Source organism: Rhipicephalus microplus, chromosome 4, assembly GCF_043290135.1.
Source record: "Rhipicephalus microplus isolate Deutch F79 chromosome 4, USDA_Rmic, whole genome shotgun sequence".
Classification (NCBI taxonomy): Eukaryota; Metazoa; Arthropoda; class Arachnida; order Ixodida; family Ixodidae; genus Rhipicephalus; species Rhipicephalus microplus.
In genome coordinates this window covers 39,480,588-39,507,819 of record NC_134703.1, presented here as the reverse complement: position 1 = coordinate 39,507,819, position 27,232 = coordinate 39,480,588, and the positions used below count along the sequence as shown (strand labels likewise).

Sequence of the window (27,232 nt, the reverse complement as noted above, 5' to 3'; positions counted from 1 at the left end):
ATGAAGTCAGTTGAGTACTTACAAGAAGATGACAGCTGCTCCCAGTCAATAAATGGAAGATTGAAATCACCGAATAAATAAACAATGCGAGCCTCACAGATTTCGATGGCAGAATTAATGCTCCTGCGCAACTCTTCTAAGAAAGAATGATGACAATCGGGAGGACGATAACAGCTGCCGAGCAACATCCTTGTGGAATGAATTGTGCAAACTACCCATATAATTTCAATCTTATTAAGGGAAGTGACGACATAAGACGTGATGATTTTTTTAACAGCTATAAGAACACCACCCCCCCTTCTGTCTGGACGATCGCTTCGATAGACGTTGTATCTGTTAGCATGCGTAAAAATCTCATTGTCATTGATGTCAGCGTTAAGCCATGTCTCAGTGAAGACAAGAATATCAGAAAGGCTATTATCGATATAAGATGACACTATTTCACGTTTGGATAAGATGCTTCTAATATTAGTGAATGATACTGTTAATGATAGAGGAGTGCAAGGTTTATGCAGCTCCGGCTTCCTAAACGCTTGTACGTTTCCTTCTAGCTATCTGCTTGAGCGTAAACTGACTTAGAGACGGCGTCATAGACGTAAGTAACGTTTTCGATGCGCAGTTTGTCCACTACAAGCCAAAATGGCTTATTTTGAGTTCTGGCGAATTCTATTAGCTTTCTGCGGGTCTGTCGCGTTGTCAATGAAAAATCTTCGCGTATTGAAAACGTAGTGCCCTTCAGATTTCGGGCACGCGACAAGATTTGGTCCTTATCCTTAAAAAGGGTAAGTTTGGCAATGATTGGTCGACACTTTTCTTTATCATGTTTACCCAATCTATGAACCCTTTCAAACTGAGTACCAGTGAGTGTAAGCTGCAATTTTTCAGAACAAAACTTAATAATTTTCTGTTCAGAAGCTGCCCAATCTTCATTAGCATTGTCTTCCAAACCGAAAAAGAGTAGGTCGGATCGACGCATCCTATTTTCCGCTTCATCACATCGTGAAGATATTGATGTGATGAGTGAAGATAGGATGGCCATGTATCGGATCCTTTAGCTGTACTTTCAGGGGTGCCCCAGGGCTCAGTATTGGGACCACTATTGTTTCTCCTCTATATCAATGACATCAGTAGTGTGGCGGCAGAAGAGGGTGTCCAAGTTAAACTTTTTGCAGACGACTGCCTAATCTACGCCACAATTACCAAGTTAGATGACCAATTGAAAGTTCAGAATTGTTTGAAAAAGTTAGATAATTGGTGTAGGAAATGGAAAATGTCAATAAATTATTCTAAATCTACATATACACACATCAGTAAAAGGAAAACTATCCATTCCTTTCCGTACAGCATTGGTGGACACTTGTTGGTGCATGCGCAACAGTTCAAGTATCTCGGGGTAACAATTACACGAAAATTGTCATGGACTGAACATATAGATAACGTTTGCACGATAGCCTATCAAAAGTTGTACATATTGAGGAAAACACTGGAACATGCATCGCGTGACGTAAAACATATTGCATACACCACCTTCATTAGGACGATACTAGAATACTCAGCCGTTGTTTGGAGTCCCCATCAAGCGACCCTTAAGAAGAAGCTGGAAAGAATACAAAGACTGGCGGCGCGTTTTATTTGTTCAACATACCGAAGAAAGGAATCGGTCACGCTGATGTTACAGAGATGCAACTTAGATACTCTTGAACTGCGGAGAAAAAAATATAGGCTGAAGGTATTCTTCCAAATAATTCACGATCAACTTAAGATTGATAAGTTCAAATATGTACACCCCCCAGGCAAAATAAATCCCCGAACTAACCACGATTGCGTCATAAAACCATACCAAACAAATACTGACATGTTTCGATATTCTTTCTTCCCGGATGTCGTAGAAATGTGGAACAAACTACCAAACGCAATTGTTGTTTTAAACAATGTCACCGACTTCGAAAATGCTGTAGAGGCACACTTACGAGATTGTTGAGTTTGATGTAAGCGACCTCATGTCCATTATTTTGGAATATGTCAGTGAATTTTGAATTGTTATTTTGAATTCTGAATTGTTATTAATGAAATACCAGTTTTCATTGAGAAGTGCCGAGTGTTACGCAACTTTATGTACCTTGTACATTTTTTATGTATGTAATTGTATTGTCCTCTCTGTTATGACCCTCTTGGAGGGTTGACAGTATTATTAAATAAATAAATAAATGTAAGCTGATCCGTAAATCCTCGCAGTGTGTCTGCAGGTGTGACCTTAGAACTCATACCTGCCGAAGACTGTGCCTCTTCAAGTGATACCACTTTTGTACTTAGGCGCTTAATCTCATGTACAGTTGACTTCAGCTTTTCAGACATATCGTGAAGAGCTGGTTCTGTACTGTCCTTAGCCGCAATTCCGGTGGCCTGAACCTTTTCTAACGCATCGACCTTTAGCTTTAGTTGCTTCATTTCGTCGAGGACTGTGTTATGTTGCGTTACCAAAGCAGCATATTCATCTTTGAGTTCCCGTACAGTTTCCAGTGCCTGGGCGAATGCGTCAGCCTCCGCCTTCGACATAGGCCCTGGATTTACCTCAACGTCACCCGCAAGCAACAACAAAAGGTCGGACCAAGTACAACATGCAAAAGACAGACAAAATGACACCCGTTTCACTAGATCACTACACTCTGGTGGGCACGACACCGCGAGAAGACAATAATTGCTGCTTTTTATGCTGGTAGCATGATTGAGATAACTGACCTGCAAAAACATGGGTCATAAACAAGACATTCTCGATGCGGTGTCGAGCCCAAAGTGCGAGGCAGCAGACTGGCATTTATATCCCGTGGCGCGCACTTCCACCGTCGCTGTTGTCGATTTTCGTTGCCAGACGAAGTAGCCTGTAGCACCCAGATTTGGTATTGGTCGCTTTCGAGGTGGCTCTTTCAGCTCGAGTGAAACGGTAGTTAGTCGGCCAGAGCCAATGCCGTCGAGACACAAGGGCCATGTGGCTGTAGTAGACGTTGGCTTCTCGCTGAAGTGGACCGTTTTATTCACACCTAGCAGGAATGATGGCTCGTCGAAAGATGGTGAATCAGCTGCAGATCGGAAATTGCCGGGCAGACCAGAACAGAACGCCCAGGTGAGAGCAACCTGCAAAAACATGGGTCGTAAACAAGACATTCTCGATGTGGTGTCGAGCCGTTTCACTCAGTTCTTTCGCACGGTGTCGTAGGATATCGAACTATGTGACGCCTTCCTGTTCAGATTGTAAAATTTCAGCTTCCGTGTGAGTCCAATCACCTAATTTAGCAAGTGAGGTTTTAATAGCCGTGATGTCGAAGTACACAAGAGTATACCTCTATTATCTGGAGCCAAGATATCAGACACACATTCGTGCATTGTTGTCACCGCACTAAAACAGTCATGATTGTAACCGGAAGAATAACCGAGAACAGAACCGAATGCGACTTAGCCTGAAGTCTAAGAACAGCATAAGCACTTAACCGTATTGCGATATGGGTTCCTATATAGAAGCAGTATCATTGCAGTTACGTTGGGACGCGAACGATTGAGTTTCAGAGGCTGAATAGAACTTCCATGTCATTGTCTTCCACCCATTAAAGTATAAAGAAAAGAGGAAAGCTTGTCGCATGTACGGTTAGGATGAAAGCCTCTGCTAAGCGCGCCCTCGCCAGGCGCTATCACACACTTACTTTTTACCTTTGAGTAGGTGGCTTATTGTGAATAAAGCAGCTGAACTTTGTTGTTTGTAGTAGCAATGTTACTACGTTTCACGATATATATATATATATACTAAATGGGAGAAAAGGGAACTAAGCAGCACCTAGTAACTGCTACTGTGAGGCGCATTATGTGCGCCGGCCCTACAGGAAGGATGGAACAGAAAGTTTAGCGTTACGAAGAAGTGAACAAAAAAACAATAGAAAAACAACATAACAGTGTACGATGATTACAAAGAAGCAGAATAGTAATGAGAAATTAGTGTAGCATGAAAAGACTGCTGCGGGTATAGCGCTATATCGTACAAATTGTTAAAAAAACTGTTTTGCAAGGTAATGCATGCAGCTAGAAGTAACTGCTTGGGTGGTCAGCTTTGGGGGCATTATTGAAGAAGCAAATTAGTGCAAAAAAGTCAATCACACAAGAATTGAAGGCAAGCGCTTATGTTTGATCCAATTTATTGTGTGAGTTTCAGTTCGTTGCATTGATTTGCCTCTTAATACATATTACATGCAGCGGGTGATACACTCGTACCTTTGCTAACGCTGCCACTGCTTCGTATTTTTGGATCAGATTGGTGTCTTTGAACAACGTACTTCCTTTTATACGTACAATTGGACGGTGTGTCGGGCTGTCTGGTTGTAAAGCTGCATCGTTTCACGTAGGAGGAAACGGGCTTGAAACAATCGGGCGTGCCTCGTACAGGAGGATGATACAGCTCACAGTCTTTGGCCCTTGTTTCTTGAATCACTGATGTTGAGGCACTAGCATGAAAAAAAATAAGGCAGATGGCAAACCGCGTCAATGTTCGAAAGATTGAACATTGCTGCCTTTGATCAAGAATGGATGCGGCAGTGTTCATGGTGCCTCCTTGCTGTGTATACTTGTGAAACTGAGGCAGGCCATCTCTGCTCTCAGATTGACTTAATTGGAAAGGGTTCACTGTTACGGTCTTTCAGGTAACATGTTTAAGCTAGCTTGAGAGGAAAAAAGAAACTGTAGATAAATGAGACCGTGCTGTGTCTTACAATAATTAGGAGCCTCAGTCATTGAAACACAAATTAAAACCAACCGCTTTATTCTCTTTTTGAATGAGATACGAAGCTTAAATTCATTAGGTGCTTCATTAGAGTCCTTCCTTTGATTTTTTTTTAGCAGTATCTAACTTGGAGACACGCTTCTGTTTTTAATCGTGTCGACTCAAATTATTCGTTGTATGCAATCAAGTATAAAAAGTTTCATCCTGAACGCGAACTCTTTCCATGTCACTGCTTTTTTCTTTAAGGATTGATTAAATGCTTCTACCTGGTATTTTAAAGGTAGCGCGTTAAACTAAACGGTGTTCCTTGAATGGCAAAGTGAAGCCCATTATGCAGCGAGATTGTTTTTTTTTTGTTTGCAAAACGCTTTGGCGAAGACAAGTTTGCTTACGCTGCAAGCGTGTAATGCAAATATTAGGAGCGCATTGAACAGCATTAGCCGACCGGAGAATGTCACGAGTATGGAAATGCCACCTAATAAAGAAAGATGGCAACGACATCGATGTGAGAACCAGTCTCGAGCAACCCAGTTGGCTTGAACATCTGTGTTTTATAATCTATGGCGTCGCCAATCATCCTTGCGAATATAAGCTACTTTCCCCTACAGTACAGAGCGAAGCAAAACAAAACCTGTGTGCTCAGAGAAGCGTTAGCCTTTTCAATGCTAACCGCGTACTGCTGAATAAATACTCCTTGTAACATAGATTAAATAAGCATGCCATTGTTCACTATACCTGCCTATCCACCTATAGTGGGGACATTTTTTTTCTGAATTAAGATATACATGTTTATAACAGACAGCATATGCTTACGAGTTTTTAATGGATTTCTTAGTAAGGGGAAGAAAGCGAGGCAGGAGGAAGTTGCTATCGTGTTAGTACACATAATCCGCTTTTGGTATTGTGTGTTTTTGGACGTGGTGAAACGTTCTTGAACACGGAGTGTCGCATGTGCCTAGCTGAACTTCGTGCTCAGAAGCTTTTTATCTCTTCAAGCTTCGATCTTTCCCGGCACATCTGCCTTATTTGAGAGATAACATGAAGTGGTTTGCGAAGAATAAAGCAATGTGAGTGTCAATGAATGCAATATATTTAGCTAAGTGTTAACAAAAAATAAAACTCAAAAGATCAACCTGGCCCAACACACTGCACATCGACAGCAGTCATAGAGCTATGGACTTCTAGAGTGATATATATATATATATATATATATATATATATATATATATATATATATATATATATATATATATATATATATATATATATATATATATATATATATATATATATATATATATATATATATATATATATATATATATATATATTTACACGAAAAGAAGTGTATATGAGGGCTAGTTTTCTGTGTTTCACACGATATTAATCAGATGTAACAGCCAATAAAGCCAAGGAAAGTATAGGGGAAGAAATTAGACCGAATTGTAATGTAACTAGGAAGAACGAAAAGTGGGTGAAAAGATGACTTGCTGTAAGCAGGAACCGAACCTGCCACCTTCGAATAACGCGTTTGATGGTCTCTCTCTCTTTTTCTCTCTCTCTCTCTCTCTCTCTCTCTATATATATATATATATATATATATATATATATATATATATGTATATATATATATATATATATATATATATATATATATATATATATATATGTGTGTGTGTGTGTGTGTGTGTGTGTGAATGACTCAATTCTCATTACCATCGGTTTACACTTCTGCTGTTTTAGATAACCAGTACTACCAGCCCTTCTAGTGGCAGGTGACATAATATGTATAAGAGCAAGAAAAAAATCTTGCAGGTACTTATGGTGCATCTTGTCAAATATTCAAGTCTTTCAGATAAACGAAAACCATTTGAAAGAAGTATTCAGAGGCTGTGGCTTTTCTCCTTCATACTACAAATTCATTACTCCTGAGAGCAAATGAATGAATGAATGAATGAATGAATGAATGAATGAATGAATGAATGAATGAATGAATGAATGAATGAATGAATAAATAACGAATGTGTTTACATATGTTTGCATTATACCGAGCAGCAGTCACGTTGAGTTCTCTACATCCACCCTCTTTCAGTTCCTCTCATCTTTTGCTTTAGAACATGTATTCATCCCATGCTTTACAATAATGTCATCGCGTCTGCGTTGTTCGAATAACTTAGCTTGCAGTGACCTAAATTTACCGTTCATTCAGTTCAGCATTCTCCAATCACGACCTCCACATTGACTCTTAATCATTAGTTACATAGATCTATTTCGAGTTGCGACACGACACTGTTGCCGTCTCCGATGACTAGGTTCTGGCGTCTGTTTTGAGACATTGATTCGAGGCTTGGCTCATTTTGTTTAGCTGAGAAATCTCTTCGAACACAATTGTGTTAACTTACTAAGGCTACACTGGCATGTCTCGCGTAAGGCGCTTCCCTTCCTCTTGATCGAACTTGCATTTCAGCTCGCGGCACTCACAGGATGCACGTCGAGAGGATTTCCTAAAGACTTTTTCGGAGGCCTCTCGCAACCGACTATGGAGCCGTGATCAATATTTGACAGGATTCCCATCGCTTGCTTCAAGGACGACGACTACGTATCAGCGTTCGCCAGGCGACCCGCCGCGGCAGCTTCCCGACTCCGTGACCGAGCGTGCTTGAGTGTCTCGAGCGTCGTGCGCCTCGGCCACCGTGAGGGATTGGGGTGTTCCGGTCGGCGCACAAGAAGAAACGGTGAACGAAGTATAACACTCTAGTCGACCGACCGCAAGCAAACAATTTTCGTGCGACGAGTGGTCCCCGAGGACAGCTCGTTTTTCACGCTCCTCTCGGAGGACATTACGTACGAACGCCGACTATACGAGGCATGGGATTAGACGGGTGATTGATGACGAACCTCCCCCTCCTCGTGGATTGAACCAGCATTCGCCTGCGCTCTCTCTTGCGTTGCTTCAATAATTTCGCGATGAGCAAACCTGACATTGAAAGAGGAGGTGCGACGTGCCGCTGCTATGGAAGCGAGAACCTGACCTTACTGCACGTTTCTGTAGCTTGAGCCTATTCGGTGCATAACTCGGCTAGGGATTAAGATAAAATTAATGGAACAGGACCATCGAGATGCTGGATTTAAAACACGCGCGTCCTCTGGATATACTCGCGCAGGAGTTTAGAAACTGTTGCCCCCATCTGGATTTGTTTGATTGTGTTTTTAATGCTATGGAAGACGCTTCGTATGTGAATTTGGAAGTAGGATTAGGTGCAATGAAACTTGCCTCAGATATACTTAGCGTTGTTGTTTCAAAGGTTGATTGATTGGCGTGGATCAACACTTCGAAGTAACAAGGGCTTCGCTGGCTGGGCAGAGCCGAGAATGAGTCCTTAATCTGGCGCGATGTATTAATGCCCACGCAGAAATCGGCACGTGAACGCTGATACCCTTAGCTGCCTTGATAATACCGCCGCCGCTGCTGGGAATAGACTGATTGATACGTAGGGTTTAACGTCCCTAAACCACCATATGATTATGAGAGACGCCGTAGTGGAGGGCTCCGGAAATTTCGACCACCTGGGGTTCTTTAGCGGGCACCCAAATCTGAGCACATGGGCCTACAGCATTTTCGCCTCCATCGAAGATGCAGCCACCACAGCCGGGATTCGATCCCGTGACCTGCGAGTCAGCAGCCGAGTACCTTAGCCACTAGACCACTGCGGCAGGGCGCTGCTTGGAATAGAGACATGTGGTATTGGTTCTGATATATTCAGTTAGCATTCAAATTGTACAATAAAAAGAGGGAAAAATTGTGCACACATTTTAGTATGTATGTAGGTGTCTGATAGTGGATCCATACTGAGGTTTCAATAATTTGGAAATATACTTAATAATTAGAAAACGAGATGTGTGAGCTAAAGAAGGGCACAGCGCTCATTCAAATAAACAACACTGTTTATTGTAAAACTCCGTTGGTTGTGCCGCCGCCGTGATCCAGTGGCCAAGACACTCGGCTGCTGCCTCGCAGGTCGCAGGATCAAATCCCGGCTGCTGCGGTTGCATTTTCGATGGAGGCACAAATGCGGTAGGCCCGTGTGCGCAGATTTGGGTGCACGTTAAAGAACCCCAGGCCTTGCCGCGGTGGTCTAGTCGTTGAGGTACTAGGCTGCTGACCCGCAGGTCGCGGGATCAAATCCCAGCTGCGGCGACTGAATTTTTGATGGAGGCGGAAATGTTGTAGGCCGTGTGCTCATATTTGGGCGCACATTAAAGAACCCCAGGTGGTCGAAATATCTGGAGCCCTCCACTACGGCGTCTCTCATAATCATATTGTGGTTTTGGGACGTTAAACCCCACAAATCAATCAATCAATCAAAAAAGCCCAGGTGGTCAAAACTTTCGGTGCCCTCCACTACGGCGTCTCTCATAATCATGTGGTGGTTTTTGGGCGTCAAATGCTAGACATTATTATTAAAAGCTCCGTCCGTTGAAATAGCTTGTCATTGTCTGTGCAGAGAACGAATGCAGTTAATACGTTGTGAATTCGAAATGGATTAGGTTGCACAGATAAGAATGCCAGGCCTGTGCGTAAGGCGCAGCACATGTCACAGCGAAAGCTAGAAGAGCGGCCTTATAGAGCCTTTTCTAAGCACTCATTGGGTAACTACTGCAAGCACACTTGCTGGATACCCACTACAGCATTATTAGTAAAATGTTTTGGTACAAGGCCAGCATTCGCTATGCTATTTTTGTCACTCTTCTGAGAAGTGTGGTATCCGCTAAACACTTGCAAGAATTGCCAATCGTCATGCAGTGGCTGACGACGATGAGAAAAAATGACTTAAGTGGGTATGCGCTACAGTTAATAGGTGAACAAGAACAAGCTTTTGTAACGGGCTGGAGCATTGAACGACCCACTCGTTACGCTATTCGCACTGTGTGACGACAGGTTGTTCTTTCGCCATTTTAAAACACCTTATAGGTCGTATTGACGCGATTGCTTTCCCGACATCAAGCCTACCTAAGGCAAGTTTGCCAACAAGCCCCAAGCAGCAGTGTGGCTCCGTCCGCTGGGTGTCAGCCCAAGGCCAGTACTTGGGAGGGAGACCACCTGGGAACACTGAGTGCTGATGGCATCCTCTTTTTTAATTAAACAAAAAAAAAACCGGTGTGGCTCAGTGGTAGAATACTGGACTGGCACCTAGTGGACCCGGGTTCAAGACCCACTATGTCATTGGTGCAAGTTTTTTTTTTGTCATTCCTTGCGATGTGGTTACGGACTCCGGCGGCGGTGGCGGACAACTACAGTGGCACGTGACCTGATTTGTGATCTCATAACAGCTTCCGCTGTAAAAACGTGCGAGGTATCTGAAATTACAAAAGAAAACAGGTAATGTTTTACGACATGATCCTAAAATGTTATGAAAAATCACTATGGATTACAAGTCTTATCAACACTATGGTATTGAGAGTAGTTTTTTTATCGGAAATTTCGTGAATGTTGTGCACTTGCATCTCTTAACTTTTGATGCGACTGGTATTTAACAGACTTGAAAATGACGTTCTCGCATTACGGAGACGCAAATGTATTTCTCTTTTTGTGCATTGGCCAAGGTTAGCGCGAGAAGATGCGGCGATTCGTTCTAACGACAAAGCTTTTAGTCAGCTCGAGTAGCGACACTTCGTGGGATGCGCTGAATAGGAGAAAGGGCTGCGTTAGTTTGTCGAACTGTACCACGCGAGCTCTGCCCCACTTTGCGACACAGCAACGGGGAGAAACCGAGCGCAGCATTTTTTTGTACGCTTTTCAGACACGCTTTTGCTCGCCCATTGGCGTAACTGCTCTTACATCTACACCGCAGATTGTCAGCCACGACTGTCGCCAGGAAAGGCAACGTTCGTCCTGCCCTTGGACAACATCTACGCTTGTGGAACAACAAGAATGCACAACAAGCTCACGGTAAGCGACCTCGCCTGCCAAACTGGCATGGCTGAATCCTTAAAGAGAAAAATTTAAAAGCGTGATCAGGCAGTTGTTTCTTAAAAACACCAACTTTTCTCGCCTCTGTGCATACTTCTTGTAGTTGTTCTTGTTCTTCTTCTTCTACTACTACTACTACTACCTCCTCCTCCTCCTCCTCCTCCTACTACTACTACTACTACTACTACTACTACTACTACTTATTTTTCAGAAAAAATAATGATTCAGAAATAGAATGACGATTGAAATGAAAAAGCTCAGCGAGTGAAGCTCAATAATAATAATAATAATAAAGGCAGAAGGAGTAGCGGTTATACGTGAAGAACTACACCAAGATAAAATGGTATTCATCACTAAATTACCAAGAAAAATAGGCAAGTTTTATCGCCTATCGAGCATTGTAGAAGTATGCCTTTTTATATTATGCATAGAGAAGTGTGACTTCGGGGAGTTTTTTTTTTATTTTTTTTCTTGAACAAAGCAATTGAAGTTTATCGGCGGATTTTATTTATATTGTGAGCGCTGATTGTGTTGCTTATCATTTTCACTTTCACCTGCGCATACAAAGCACCGTGATCATCATCATCGTAGCGGCTCGCTGCTTGTTCGGTTGCTGGCTCGCGCGTCTGGGTTGACAATAAAACGGTCGCTCCTTCGTACCTGACGTCGTCTCACAAGTGGTGGAGGTGCTGTGATTCCCAAGTCCTCGTGCACTACCGGTCACCCCTGGAGCTCCGATCAGGTCGACGGCTGTGCTTGCCAACAGTGATGGCGCAAAACGACCCACCCCCTACCGCCTTCTTCGCACCACCCGCTCAGCCTGCTGGGCCTCACCACACCGTGAGTACCTCGCAACGAGACCCTCCAGTGTTTTCTGGCCTTCGCGGTGAGGACGTAGAAGAATGGCTGGACAGTTACGACCGTACCAGTGCTTGCAATTACTGGGATGAGGCACATAAGCTGCGCTATGTACCCTTTTATCTGAAGGAGGTTGCTAAGACGTGGTATCATAACCACGAACGCGACTTTCCTGATTGGTCAGCATTCACGGTGCAGCTGCGTCAAATATTCGGCACTTCTACAGGACGCTCTGAGGTAGCTAAACAGAAGCTCGCTACCCGCATCCAGGGGCCTGACGAATCGTACACATCGTACATTGAAGACGTTCTGGCCCTCTGCCGCCGCGCCCAAAAGGACATGCCGGAGGCCGATCGTATTCGGCAAGTAATGAAAGGCATCAACTCCGTCGCCTTTAATGCTCTTGTCATGCAGAGCCCGACAACAGTTCAGGACATTATTACCACCTGCCAGCGCCTGGACGCACTTTACTCAATGCGCCTTCCACACGCCTCCTATGACACTCGTCTTACTGGCGAGCATGAGCTGCGAGCTCTAATTCGCACCATAGTGAGAGAGGAACTTCACAGCCTTGTTCCTGCCAGCGCACCGACTTCACCTGCCCGCTCACCCCCTCCTAACCTGCGGGAAATTATAAAGGACGAATTGGCGTCGATGACGAGCGTCGCACGTGCCCCGCCGCCTGTGCCCTTACATGTGCCTACGTATGCCGAAGTCGTGTCACGGCCTCCTCCACCTACTCCACCTGTAACTACGGACGTCGTATACGACCATTTGGCTGCGATGGCAGCCAAGGCACCACCACAACCACACTTCCCTGCCTGGCGCCCTACGCGCCCCGTCTGTTACTACTGTGGCATAAGAGGACATATCTCCCGCTTTTGCCGTCGGCGCCAGCAAGATGAACGACGAGGTTATTCTTCGTACGAGAGTGACCGGGCTGCGCGGTCTGACCCCTACGTTCCAGGAACCTACATTCCCTCGTCACGACGTTCGCCTTCGCCTCCTTTGTCCCACGGTGAACCTCGTTCTTCCCGCTCACCCCGCCGTCGTTCACCATCGCCCTTCCGCCGTACTACTTCGCCTTTACGTTCTGCCCTGATGCCCCTCGACAGCCACTCGGAAAACTAGCAGCTGCAGTTTTTGGAGGAGAAACTGCCTGTCGTCGAATTGTCCCAATTCCTCCTGCGCGCCCTGCAAATTTACTAACTGTTTGTGTAGAAGGCATTTCGGTTGACGCACTCGTGGACACTGGAGCAGCCATTTCGGTCATTGATCGCGAACTATGTCATCGTCTACGAAAAGTGCAAACTCCATATGTTGGACCGGTGTTATGTGGTGCTAATGAAAATAGAATTTACCCTATTGGACAATGCACTGTTCGTGTTCTGATCGACGGAATTCGTCACCATATACAATTGGCTGTGCTTTCTTCATGTGCTCATCCGATTATATTGGGCTGGGACTTCCTGTCAGCCGCTTCCGCTGTCATTTCGTGTGGTCCGCCCGTTATTCGCATTACGGACACTGAAAATTCTAGTGCTTACGATTTTTCGTCGCCTCACCTTGTTGCAGCTGCAGACTTTGTACTGCCCCCGGCCCAAGAACGTATCCTCACCATTAGATCCAGCGATACCATTGACGGTGACGCAGTGGTTGTCCCCGATCAGCGCTGCATTTTCCGAGGAATCGCCATCGCATGTTGTCTAGTGCGGTTTTCGCGTGGTCATGCCAGTCTCACCGCCTACAACACGACAACAGAGCCACAACTACTGCCAGAGGGGTCCACTGTTGCCAGCCTTATCGACATAGCACCGGTATGTGTCGTCACTGTATCGTCTCCGCCGTCAGTCGCTAAGTGTACGCCACCAGGAGGCTCATCTAATGCGCTTAAAGCCACTTTGAGTCCATATCTCACTCCAACGCAAACTAATGACTTAATGGCCCTTTTAACAAAACACAAGACTTGTTTTGACGTTTGTTCGGATGGCTTAGGTCAAACTACGGTGACCTCTCATCACATCGCCACAGACGGTTCTCGTATTATCCGCCGTCGCCCTTACCGCGTGTCGTCTTCAGAACGCAAGGTCATCGAGGAACAAGTCAATGACATGCTCGCACGCAACGTTATCAGACCTTCCACAAGCCCTTGGTCTTCTCCTGTTGTCCTAGTTAAGAAAAGGGACGGATCAGTGCGATTTTGCGTTGATTACAGGGCACTAAACAAAATTACGCGCAAGGATGTATATCCTATGCCTCGAATTGACGATGCACTTGACACCTTACAGGGTGCAGAATATTTCTCAAGTCTCGACCTACGATCTGGGTATTGGCAGATCCCGATGCATGAGTCTGATAAAGAGAAGACAGCGTTTGCTACTCCTGATGGTCTCTTCGAATTCAATGTGATGCCTTTTGGGCTCTGCAATGCCCCAGCCACATTTGAGCGGATGATCGATACGGTGCTGCGTGGCCTAAAATGGAAGACCTGTCTTTGTTACCTGGATGACATCGTCATCTTTTCATCCAGCTTCTCGCAACACCTAGAACGTCTAGACGAGGTGCTCACATGTCTAGCCAAAGCCGGTCTCCAGCTAAATACCAAGAAGTGTCGGTTTGCGAGCCGCAGCATCAAAGTGTTAGGCCACGTTGTCAGCAAGCTTGGCATCGAACCTGATCCCGACAAAGTGGCCGCTGTGCTGCACTTTCCTAAGCCCACCACGCTCAAAGACCTTCGCAGCTTCCTCGGCTTAGCCTCTTACTTCCGCCGTTTTGTCCGTGATTTTGCCACTATCGCGGCTCCTCTTCACAAACTCCTGACCACAAGTGCATCATTTCTTTGGACAGATGACTGTGAAGCTGCTTTCCAGACCCTGAAGCGATGCCTCACGTCAGGGCCAGTTCTTCGCCATTTTGATCCCACAGCCCCTACTATATTACACACTGACGCAAGTGGGCACGGAATCGGCGCTGTTCTGCTGCAGCGTGACCAGGCTTCACAAGAGCAAGTCGTGGCTTACGCGAGCCGTACTCTCTCCCCAGCGGAACGCAATTACAGCATCACTGAACAGGAATGTCTCGCTATCGTATGGTCCGTGCAAAAATTTCGCCCCTATTTGTATGGCCGCCGCTTCACGATCGTCACGGATCATCATGCGCTCTGTTGGTTGTCATCATTAAAAAACTTGTCAGGACGCCTCGGTCGTTGGGTGCTCCGACTGCAGGAGTATGACTACAGTGTCACATACCGGTCGGGCCGCAAACACCAAGATGCCGACGCTTTGTCACGCTGTCCGCTGTTGCAAAATCATGACGCATCTACCTGCTGCGCAGCACCTCCCAGCCAAGAGACCACGCAGATGACCAGTCTTAGTCCCATCGAGCCCACTGCACCGGATGACTTCCTTCAATCCGCAGACCTCACCTCGCTCCAACGTGCAGACACATACTGCCGTACAATCATCGATCGGCTCACCGGCTCATCTCGTGCTCCCAACAGCCGCTTGCGACGACAACTCACGCGTTTCAAACTTCATGACGGAACGCTACTTCGACAAACTTACCATCCTCTCGGTAGCCGATGGGTCCCGGTCATACCTCGCTCACTTCGACTCCAAGTCTTAGAAGCCTTTCATGACGACCCGACGGCTGGCCACTTGGGTTTTCATAAAACCTACGATCGCATTAAGACTCGCTGCTTCTGGCCTGGCCTCTCCACTAGTGTTTCCAGGTACGTCACTTCCTGTTCATCATGTCAGCACCGAAAACGTTCGACATCTCTTCCCGCCGGCCCTCTACAGCCTCTCCCGTGCCCATCCGCTCCCTTCGAGTTCGTCGGCATAGACTTATACGGACCCCTTCCGCTTACCGCCGCCGGTCACCGCTGGATTGTTACTGCCGTAGACCATCTTACTCGCTACGCTGAGACGGCAGCTCTTCCTACTGGAGCTGCCAGCGAAGTAGCCGACTTTGTTCTGCGTGCCATTATCCTGCGCCACGGCGCCCCTCGTGTTCTCCTGAGTGACCGTGGCAAGACATTTCTTTCTCGTGTGCTCGCTGAAGTTTTACAGGCCTCTGACACAATCCATAAGACCACCTCGGCATATCATCCGCAAACCAATGGTCTTACTGAGCGTTTTCATAGAACCTTGTCAGACATGATCTCTATGTATGTCCAACCCGATCACAAGAACTGGGACACAATACTACCTTTCGTCACGTTTGCCTATAACACTGCCATACAACGCACTACAAGTTACAGCCCGTTTTTTCTTGTGTATGGCCGTGCACCATCTTTTGTTCTAGACACCAGCTTTTTGTCCACGCCTTCTGTCCCATCTGCGTCCCTTCCGGAAGAATTCGCTGCCCGTGTCAACCACTGCCGCACAATCGCCCGCGCCAACACCTCTACCATTCAGGCCCAGCGAAAAGTTCGTTGTGATGCGACACGTCGAGTTGTGTCATTCTACCCAGGCGACGAAGTGCTCCTCTGGACACCTGTTCGCACACCCGGCCTCTGTGAAAAATTCATTCACAGATACCTGGGTCCTTACACCGTGCTTGAACGAACATCGGCCGTAAATTATCGCGTCGCGCCGGTTACTTCGGCTTCTGATCGCCGTCGTCGCGGGACCGAGATCGTCCATGTGTCTCGCCTGAAACCTTATATCCAGCGCTCATACACTTACTAAATGAACGTCTTGCAGACCGCTTTCGTGTAGGGGGGACATAGTGTGAGCGCTGATTGTGTTGCTTATCATTTTCACTTTCACCTGCGCATACAAAGCACCGTGATCATCATCATCGTAGCGGCTCGCTGCTTGTTCGGTTGCTGGCTCGCGCGTCTGGGTTGACAATAAAACGGTCGCTCCTTCGTACCTGACGTCGTCTCACAATATTTGTAAGATGCGTAGCTCTACATAATCATTAATACCAAAACTCAAGGAGCAAAGCCTGCCGATTAAACTTGAATTCGTATATGGCATATGCTTATCGATGCTTACTCAAACCATCGCTCACAGTCTTGTCGCACTCTTTTATCGCGCGATTTTATAACTGTACCCTCACGTTAAGCTCCAACTTGCAGCGTTTTTGACAATCTCGTGACGCAGCACTTTTTGTATTGAGCCTGATAGACGAAGAGCTGCGAGGACGCACTCCTAATATATAGCGCTGCCTTGTTTGAGTTTGTCAGGCGTTATTGCACGGAAGACTGTTTACGTGAGGCAACACAGGCACACGTACATGAATCAATGTTGACCGTGCGTGTTGTAATGGAGGGTCTCTCTTTCGTAAACACCCGTCCAAATCTAATTTGTAAAAACGTTCTTAAAGGGTGACACGCTTTCGCCCTTATCTTGGATAGTGCACTGCCCACGCGAAAACTCTATTTCGCGGAGCTCTGCTGGCCCACGTTGAAACTGAGACGTCAGGAAGGTTTGTGGGGGCGAAATTTAAGTAATAAAAATAAAATAACAAATAATGCCCGGCCTGCTGCACTGAAGTACCTGTTGCGCTACCGATTTAAACAAAAAATGAATAAGACAACTGTGAAATGGTCATTTCGAAGAAGAAAAGAGAGAAAAGAAACAACTGTGAAATGGTAATTTCGAAGAAGAAAAGAGAGAAAAGAAATAAAGTATGGAGCACCACCATTGTTGCCAAATTACCTGCAAGGTGACGAGCGAGGAACTCAGCGACATATCGTACAAAACGGAGACGACAGAAGCGGTTCTGCTCTGTCGATGTTTTCAGTATAGTGGCCCTTCCTGTCTGCTTTGTAAGTGGACTCGTCTCGTCTCGCCAGCGCGACACGAGACACTGCCCCGCCTTGTAGGCACAGATTCCCTGATCAATGGGCCCGGTTTCATTGTCATGCTAGTTGCGTACACTCTTTGCGAACGCTGTGACAGCGCGAAGGGCACCGCAATGAGCCACAAGGAGCGGTAGTTGAAGGTTTTGTACGTGCAGATATAGTGTGGGAGTTGAAGCTGTTATGCAAGTAATTGCGTTAATTTTGGAGAAAGGGCTTGCGCATTGGGTTGCCCGATCTCTGTGCAGAAGTTAACTGGTAAATGAAGCCGTAGAAGTAACATTATTTTCCCATTGAGAGTTACAGATGTTACTACGTCCTGTGTGTTTTCGGTTTTACAGCGAAAGCTGCTGTGAGATGACAACAAGGGTTGCGTCGACAGGGAAACCAAAAGTGGGACATTTAAATCCACAAGGGGATTTATATTTGCGAACTACTCGCACTTGGAGCACGGGAAAACGCAGCAACCTGAAACCATATGGATGCGCAGTGCGGAAACCATATGGACGCGCAGTTTGTTTATGTGTAGGCAGTATGTTTTCGTTTTCTTTACGCTCAACAGCGCATTTTATTTTCAAAAGTGGGACCCTTGAAGCAATGCATTCACGTATATTGATTTTATATGCCATATGCACAAATATGCGCATTACAGTAGTACAGGGATTGCTGTTTGAAGAACAGCTAACTCATAACGAAATTCAGTGCCTCAGCACTCCGTTCAGATGGTTAGCCAGTGAAGCTCAAACCTGCGTCCCAGTTGTCCATCAGTAGGTTAATGGCAATAGTTTGGTAGTCTTTCACTCCCTTAATTAAAACGGAGAGGATGACGTTACAAACGGTGCAGCCAACGGCGTGCCCCTATTTCTCTTTCGTTGTTTTCGATATTACTCCATATTCGATGCACCTCCTCTTCGTCATCTTTAGTGGACGCGTGTTGAGTAGGGAGGCTCGCACATTTCTGTGGCAGATATGAGCTGGGAGAGAGACATAAAGAGATACAAATCCATTTCGTGAAATTGCACTTTTCACGGAGGTGTAAAAGCGTTTCCGCGCACATCGGACTTAATAATTTTAGTTCCACCTTTTCATATAAAACTTCGCTGTGATAATGCCACCAAATCATGCTGACTGCACTTGTTTATGCAGGGCCAATGGATCTACTACCACCGAATAATGGTGGAGACGCCCGGTGAGGAGACGCAAGTCATTCTCGCCAAGTGCGTCCTTCCAGGGGGTTTCAACCAAAGCCTCACGTCTCGCGGACGCTCTCGTCGAGAATCGCTTCTGTTCGACCTCATCGAGCCTGAGTAAGTGATAATCGAGTCGACTTAGTCAGCATAGACTCTAGAGCATTCTTTGCTCCTATTCAGTGGCCCTAAGATACGTTAACACCGGCTGGTCACACAGGTCGCGCGACCGACCGCGACCTGCGTCAAAATGGTTACATATTGAATAGCGCAAAAAAAGAGGACTTAAAGAAGTTGCTCGTGGAATGTGCTGGCTTGAAACACACATTTATTTGTGTCACTTACAATTTTTGTCCCCGCCTTTTTGGCGCTATTCAACGAGCCAACATGCAGCTTTACACCAATCTGTCCAGTTCTCCGCTTTCGGTTACTCAAACTGACCAATGCTGCCATCGGCAAGGACGGCAGGCTTGTCACCGAGAACAAAAAAAAAAACTAGAGTTTACGCTAGATGTGTAAAGCTCAAGAATAAGTGAAGCTAGTTGACCACAAGGGCATTCCATGTACTCAGATTTGGGTGCACGTTAAAGAACCCCAGGGGGTCAAAATTTCCGGAGCCCCCCACTACGGCGTCCCTCATAATCATATGGTGGTTTGGGGACGTTAAACCCCACAAATATAATCTAATAATCCATAAGGGCATTAACGTGGCCTTCTTCGCCGATGGTCTTTCCTCGGCGTGGGCAAAAGAGAGTTGAAGAACAGCCTGTCACAGATCATGCTAGAAGGCCTGAACTCCAGCGCCAGTACTAACGTGCCTGGCTGGCCGGAACACCCCTCGTAGAAACGCAGGCCTTTCTTCCCTCGTAGTCGGCTCACGCGACGGGCATAATCGGCGCGGCGGCTACTCATACTGTCCCTGTCGGTGGGCGTGCCTGATTAGCGACGGGGAGCGCGTGAGTAGCAATGGCGCGGAGGGTATCCTGTCGACACCCTACGTTTTCATTCAAGCTATAAGAGATTCGCTCTTGGTCAGCACACACCTTGCTAGTGCTCCACAGACATGTTCAGTAGAATTGCGCCTAAAAAAAAAAAGAGCCACGGGCGTCTCGTTGAATGCCCAACCATCAGGGTGACTTTATGAAACGATAAACGAAAACGCCCTGCCTATGCTGCGATATAATCGCAGCTGACTCATGACACTGGAATTAAGATGCGCTTTTGAAGTGACAAAATAAAGCTGTTAATTCGTAGACTGCGGGACTAGTTGGTTTTGGTAACAGCTATGTACGTATCATATGCTGGCGACCAGGACAAGGACGAGTTCTTTCTACTCGACCGTGTAATCTTCGCCAGTATCATACGCTGTATAGCTATAAAAGAGAGCTGCTTGCCCAGCGAAGCGTACGTTTGGGGCGACTATGTATGCTTCCGATCGCTTTGTGACCAGCTGGATCGTGCGATCTTTGCGAGTCACTGGTGAGAACATTATTTTTTATAGTATGGCGCACTCGTTGTGTCAGTACTACGGTTCGTGGGGCTGCCATAGGGACCGTGTTCTTGCGATGTTTTTCGTTGACTGCTAAGCGCGAGAAAACAGCGCTTTGTGACGTTGCTTTTGCTTATATGCTATTGTATCAGATTTGAGCTAATTAATGACCCCCTATTGCAGGCACCTGAACATCACCGAGTATATCGAGGCCCGGGCACCTGTACCCTACCTTGACGTGGCGATCCGGCAAAACGGTCGCGTGCTGGACACTACCCTCAACGTGCAGCCCGGAACGCCGCTGGAAATGCTTGTATTTTTGGACCCAAAAAGTAGAGGTATGACTCTTGCCTATTCACTTGCGCCTGTTTTATATCGCAAGAAGTTGGACGAATTTTAAGTCTTTAGTTTAGACGTTTATTTTACGAGGCACAAGAATGTGTGGGCTAGTCAACACGCTTAGTGCTGGAGGCTAATCATTTAGCGTCACAACACCGTTTTTTTGCATTTATTTATATTTGGGGTCAAACTGTTACTAATCTGCAGGTTCACCTCAAAGGTGAAACCACTGGCTAGGTGTAGCATTGAGATTCGATTCACGGACGGTGTTCTAAACATGCGCATGTGGGACCATACCAATAAATGCTTCGACGCACGTTTTTCGTTATAATAGCGTAAGTTGTGAAGGAAAGATTTTATTTGCGGGTAAGCTTTCAGGAAATGTTCCGGACTCTAGAACAGCTGCTCTAGAAACATCAACGATTGAATAGTGTATCCGCCATACATTTGCATATAGCGTACGTATGAATATCAGATGCCCCATGGTGACAGAGATGGCAACAATTTGCCTGAAATTCCCGTAAATATGGTCGGTATCGTAATTTTTAATCTATTTGAAACTCATGTGTTGTGACCCTATTCAAAGTACTGTAGGTCACTCATGCGTACTTGCATTGCGAAACCGTGTTGCGATACTGTCACGAGACTAGTAAACGAGGTCGAACAGATGTTTGTTAACAGGGGATGGACCGCCAGTGCATGCCTGTACTGCGCGCCGTTCTCCTCTTCAGCGTTCTGTTGTTGTTGCCGCTGCTGTTGGTTCACTAGATTTAACCCACTGTAACGATATCATACTTACGTCCACTGCTACATAGGACTTGCAGGGCGAAATTTAAATCTGGGACAGTTATTTGCAAATATTGTCTAGATGTATGCGCACTGCACGCGTGATCGGATGTTTTATGCAGGCACCTATGGCATCTTAACCAGTTACCTGAAAGTCACAGACAGCGCCAACAAGCAGGAAGAAGTGATCGTCATGAATGGGTGAGCACAGCGTGCGAGATGCGGACTAGTGTGGCTGTACAGGCTACGTTTACTGTGGCACCTTGTCACGTGATTCAAGACATGCATTCTTAATTGTTTTCTGTAGATATATCAATTTTTAGAATGAATATCAGTTGAATTTTGTCGAGGTGGTCTGAAAATCTTGCGCAAGGTGCACCAAATCTAGACGGTGCAATAAAATATTTTATAGCTTACTAAAGTTAATTTCAAGTCAAGAAGGCTGGACCCACTTGTTAGGACAAAATAGATAACTGGAATATTTCTCTACTGACTGGTTTGCTCTGAAACAATAATGGTCTTTGCCAGTATCACCTAAACATTGTCCATCAATGTAACTTTGTCCAGCCCATCACTTTAGTTACCCAGATGCAAATAAAATGAGCTGCTAAAAAATGAAAAAGCTTGATATTGCTTCTACAACAACGCTTGTGCTTTCGACAGAAGAGCACGTTGCCTGAACCAACTTTTTATGGTTGCTGAAAGCTTGCATGCTTTGTGTCGTCGCTGTGGGATGAAAAGACAACATATATTTATTGTTGATAAAGATCTGGAGACGCGTAGCTTGAATATGCGATTTAGGGAAACTCAGGTTTCTCAAGAACAGCACCTGCCATGTTTATTGACATCGTGGTTAAGCCACCGAGACCTTGCCTTTTCGTACGCGTTGCACACTCCCACTCGGATTAGTTCGTGGCGCAAGCGTCTGCCGTCATGTGCTTTTCGCCTGTGACTGCTTGTAATAACATTAGCTCAGAGCTCTGAGGTCAGCGTCTGATATTGCGAAGCTTACACTCGTTAGAATTGTAAGTGACATGTGTATAAAAAAAGAAGTATTGGCACAGTCACCGTCAAAAAGTTAATAATGGAGTCTGCTGCCCCTGCAGGTTGGTCTGATACATATTTAAAAGCGTAATTACAAGTGGCAGATTACATATGCATAATCGAATTGCATAGACTGAAGATTTTCACCAGTCCGTAGGAGAGTAAGCATGATGATTCAAATTGGAAATTAAGCATTAAGTCACGTGTATTATGGTCTAAACTAATGAAATCATTCTATAATACAGATAAAGTATCAACAATTCTAATAACGTGAACATAGAAAGAATAAAGAAAGCCAGATAGAAGTCTACAATTTACATGGTATGCATTGAAGAATGCTGATTCGTTTTTTGCTATAACAGGGAAACTGATTACTTCTGTTAAAGCAAAAAAGGTGGGCTTTTTTGCGTCATACCATAGGCATTGCTTTTTTTTTTGCTTCTCACAATGGTGTACAGTAAAAGAGATCGACAAAAGTCTTGTTGCTAAGTAGGCTTATGACAATTTTAACTAACTTTAGTATCCACGTTTTGATGATGATGATGATGATGATGATAATGAAGAATTAACTTTTAATCAGCCCAAACTACTTAGGTAGTGCAAACAGGCATGAGGCGGGGTGGTTCCCTAGCTATGGGACCCCCAATATCCACGATTTGGGCGATATCTACAAATGAAACAAGAAAATTTTTTCTAGGAAATGATAAATGTGCGGTAATTCTGAGAAAAGTGTGTGCGTGATATCAAGGGCATAAATACCGGCAACAATGCAGGTTTTAGAAACACCAATGTTATTTTATAATTGATGAAGCCCAGCGAGCCCTGCTTGAGTGTTAAATAGGACCGGATGGAGCGTTACACCAAAGAACCTTAGAAGTAGGGATAATAATAGTGGCTTTACCCTTACTGCGTTTCAGGTGCTCCATCGACCCGTACATTTTCGGCAACTTCGAGACTATCGACGGTGGTGACACACTTTCAGCCAAGTTCAGGGCCTTCAAGTTCCCTGAGTCGAATTATGTGCTCTTTGTCGGCACCGTCAACGTGTGCATCAAGGAATGTAAAGGCGTAAGCGAAACTTTCCACATGCCTCAATTTTTTATCGCGTACTCTCTGGGACCCAATTGAAGACTTTGTGAACCTCTAAACGATACCTGTTGGTAGTTATCACAGTGGGCGAGTGTCATTAAAATGCTAAGGCTTAGGCTTTGATGGCCTTGTCGTTGTGAGCTCACACTTTTCATTTAGGTAGCACTAATGTCGCGCTACTTACGAAAAAAAATGTCGCTGTTGCGTCCCAAGGAGGAGCAACCAATGCGGGTGTGAGAAATTCAAACGTCATATGCAGAAAGTCTAGCAGCTCGAAACGTATCGCGTGCTGCTCGAACACAAAGGATGCTTAAAAAAAGACGCAGGGAGAGAACAACAATAAAAGAAAGACATAGAGGCTAACGATGGCTGAGTCCAGTAGGCGACCCTGCATAAAGGAGAAGGAGAATAAAAAGTTCAGAAGGGAGAATAAAAGGAGAGTTACAGAAGAAGCATAAAAAAAGTCGCAGTTTTGCCAGACGGGCGAAGCACTGAACGTGATAGCAACATATTCTAATGTTTTACGAAGTAAGACTAGCATTTTTAGGAGCAATGGTAATTGTAGTAAACATGTGCTCGCTAAGTAACCAAGTTTTTTTGCGGCGCAGCCACAGTAGATGACCAAAACAAGGCTCGTGCGTAGTGATGGAATTGACGAGAAGCGTCTCCGGTGGGCCGCGCATGCTGGTAATAAGGGCTGTCTGTGGCAGGGACGATGATTGCACTAAATCAGATGAACAGAAAAGGTGAATCAATGAATGTGATAGTGACAAATGGCAACGTTATACGAAGTGAGGCTGGCAGTCAACTCATTCAGATCCGATCTCACTAAACTCGACAAAACGCTGGTATAAGAGAACACAACCGCTCCAGATACACTCTCGGCTCCGTTTTTTTTTTTTTCGTGTTGAGGGCGCAGCCCGCAGAAGCTCCCGCCTGCTATGGGGGCACAAGGCGCGCGTTTATCGTTGCACGATAGCGCAGCAACCATAAGCGCTCTTCTCCCCTTCCCCCAACCTTGTACGCTCACGAGATAAGCGCGCGCAGACGACCCCGGCCGGAAAGGCGATGTTCGCTCTGCAGAAAGGGAAGGATAGCGCATCCTTCCCCGTATATTATACATACATTTAAGTATACGTGAAAGACGGTGGCGGCGACGACGGCAAAAAAAAAATAGAAACAGCTGAGACGGTCCATATAATTGTTATTGCAATAAAGGTCTCTAGAACGCAGAGGCGTAAACTAGACGAGCGTGAACTATTAATTGCGTCGGTTGGCAGTTCGCGCTCAAGCGAACTACCAGCTCATGAATCCTTCTTGTGTTTAAGCAGCAACCCTACCCCTGTCGACTGTGCATTACCAATTAGCCCCTACTTTGACTCATTCAGCGAACGGCTACTTGTTTCGCAAACACGATCACTGCAGCGAGATAACTACTTCTTCGCGGTCCATAGCATCAACGCAGACTTTGTGCTGAAAGCACAACACGCGCAAACCTAACCCTAATAGATAAGCGTCGTAGCACGCTCCAATGCGCCTTGCTGGTCAATGTACCAGGTGGAGGTGAGCATCCTAACTCCGGCGAAAGACAAGCTGGGTGACAAACTTCAAAGCACGCTCTTTGAGCAATTGTGCGAAGAAATAGCGAACGATCTTCTGCCGCGCTGAAGCATATCAGAGCTCTGCGTGCTTCTAGTGGTATACGGTGCGCTTAAAAGCTGCCGGTGGCATGCCGGAGAACGTATGCAGCAAGACAAAGCCGTTTAGCACGTCGTGCTGTGGAGCGAAGTGGCGTGGTTATAATTCCTGGTCGCACGACTCGTAATAAGTTCACAAAAAGTGGCAGTGGCTTAGCTCAGCTATGCTAGGATATACGTAGCGTTAGCAAAGGTTCAGCTGATTATTCTTAGCTTTCCAGAGTGTCTAGGATTAGCTTGATTATCATGCTTACTGCTGCTACAATGACACACGTATATTTATTTTGCCGGGCAACTACTTCAGGATATGATGAGTTAAGCTTCTCCGCTCTACTGCACCGTTGAGCAGCATTTGCACTCTCCTTCTCCATGGCTATACCACAGCGGCAAACGCCAGTCAGAGGCGCTATCAAGCGGCTCCAGCGCAGTGTCAGATGGCGATTTGCACAGGGAAGGCGCGCGCGTCGGCGTCCATATGTCTACCAAGGCTATGACGGCACTCCTCTGGAAAGCGCACACCGGCGGCGGCGTATCGCGTGCGGCCGCGGCTGAGTGCGAGGGAGGTGCCGGCTCCGGTGCGTGACACCACTGATCGTCTGCGCAGCGCATCGAATTGCGCGCACACCGGCGGCGGGCCGCGCGCGGCGGCGGCGGAGTATCATTGCGCATGCGCGGACCAGTGCCACGCGAAATTGGCTCAGCGAGGCCAGTGTAGCTAACGCTACAATATCTATAAAATAATATTGTTTCCGTAACAGTTAACGGTTACCGAGACTCGGCCACGCTGAAGCACAAAGGATCACTCCTGTTTTCGCAGTTGAGCCGAACTTACTTAGTTTGCGTGGAATGAAACAATACTATTTGCCAGTTCTGTTAATGACATTCGTTCATTGTTTGCTTTAAAGAGTCGCTGAATGTTGCTTACATAACTGATTGCTCGAAGTGCAACGTGCTTCATTCGCTTATCTTTATCAGGTTCCGTGTGGCAACGATCAATACGGCTTTGGCAGGAGGAGGCGTTCCATCCCTCCGGAGATTCCGAACGATCCGAACAAAGTGTTCGAAGTGGAACTCACCACGTTCCTCAAAGTTCAATACAGGGACGACCTTTTCACGCTCAAAAAAGGTAAGCCCACCGCTCAAAATGTCGAACAAAAGTTGTCGTTTTTTGTGTTGTTGGTTGTTGATGCCGTTTTCTAGAGTTACTTTTTAATTAAAGCTGTGATTTGTTGTATGGACACGTCGATTGACGTGAAACGGGCAAGTATATTCCAAGGAACAGAATAAAGTTGTATTACCACTATGATATTGAAGATAGCAAACGCAAATTGACGGAGGTGCAGGAGCACAGATGCGGTTTTTTAATACCTACTCATTAAATTTCGCTAGCTACAGCCCGAAAATTGGTAACATCACCAGCAAGGATATAAAGTTAGGACTTCTCATTCAAAAGCCTTTGCTGATTTATTTCACTAACCTTCGCTACACAGAAGGAACACACGCACATTTGCTGTTTGTGGAATAATAACGTTTCGGCCGAGGCGTCCTATTTTTATAAGGAATCACACTGTTATCACTTGGTTACCGCAGAGGGATGGTGGTATCTGAATTCGTTTTTCGCAAAGGTGCAACTATGTTTAGAACTGTTTTCATTAAACATAATTATCAATACAAGAAGTAGTTCTAAGCAATGATATGTAGGTAGCACAGCAATATTTCTCCGATGAAAAAATTCATGGTGAAGAAATTTAGGCCAGGCTTGAAACTTGTTTTCACTTTTGCATAAAGCGTAACTACTCGCGTTTGGAACACATGCATTCCGTGTGTGTGGTTCTCTGCTATGCGCTCATATTTTATGCACGGATGTTGTAAAGCCGCACATACCTGAAATTTATCACTCATCAACAAAAGAGTGATTATCATCATTAGCGGGAATTATCTCAGATATACGTTTCCCTTAAACATGTAAATTAAAGTTCAGATAACATCTGTGTGATTCAACTTTCAGTAATTCGTATGCATATCACAGACCTATTCCTAAGTCACAAAGTGAGCTTCACATGAAACTTTCTGTCGCTTTGCCCACTTAGTTCGAAATTCTTCTCAAAGAGAAACCATCTTGTAAAAATTTTTGATTCATTCTCATTCTTCATTCGACATTCCTAACTTGAATATGAGGACACCACAAGCACTGGATC

At 45.6% G+C, this 27,232-nt stretch overlaps 1 protein-coding gene across 2 annotated transcripts in view; it reads left to right on the top strand.

Moving 5' to 3' along the window:
• LOC142814234 (uncharacterized) overlaps nt 1-27,232 on the top strand; it is a 39,815-nt gene that overhangs the window by 4,671 nt on the left and 7,912 nt on the right. For both annotated transcript variants that reach the window (XM_075892596.1, XM_075892595.1), the window contains exons 2-7: nt 10,615-10,712; nt 18,550-18,710; nt 20,263-20,417; nt 21,327-21,405; nt 23,166-23,316; nt 26,010-26,160. In XM_075892596.1, the coding sequence (XP_075748711.1) occupies nt 10,615-10,712; nt 18,550-18,710; nt 20,263-20,417; nt 21,327-21,405; nt 23,166-23,316; nt 26,010-26,160 (795 nt within the window). The remainder of the gene's footprint in view (nt 1-10,614; nt 10,713-18,549; nt 18,711-20,262; nt 20,418-21,326; nt 21,406-23,165; nt 23,317-26,009; nt 26,161-27,232) is intronic.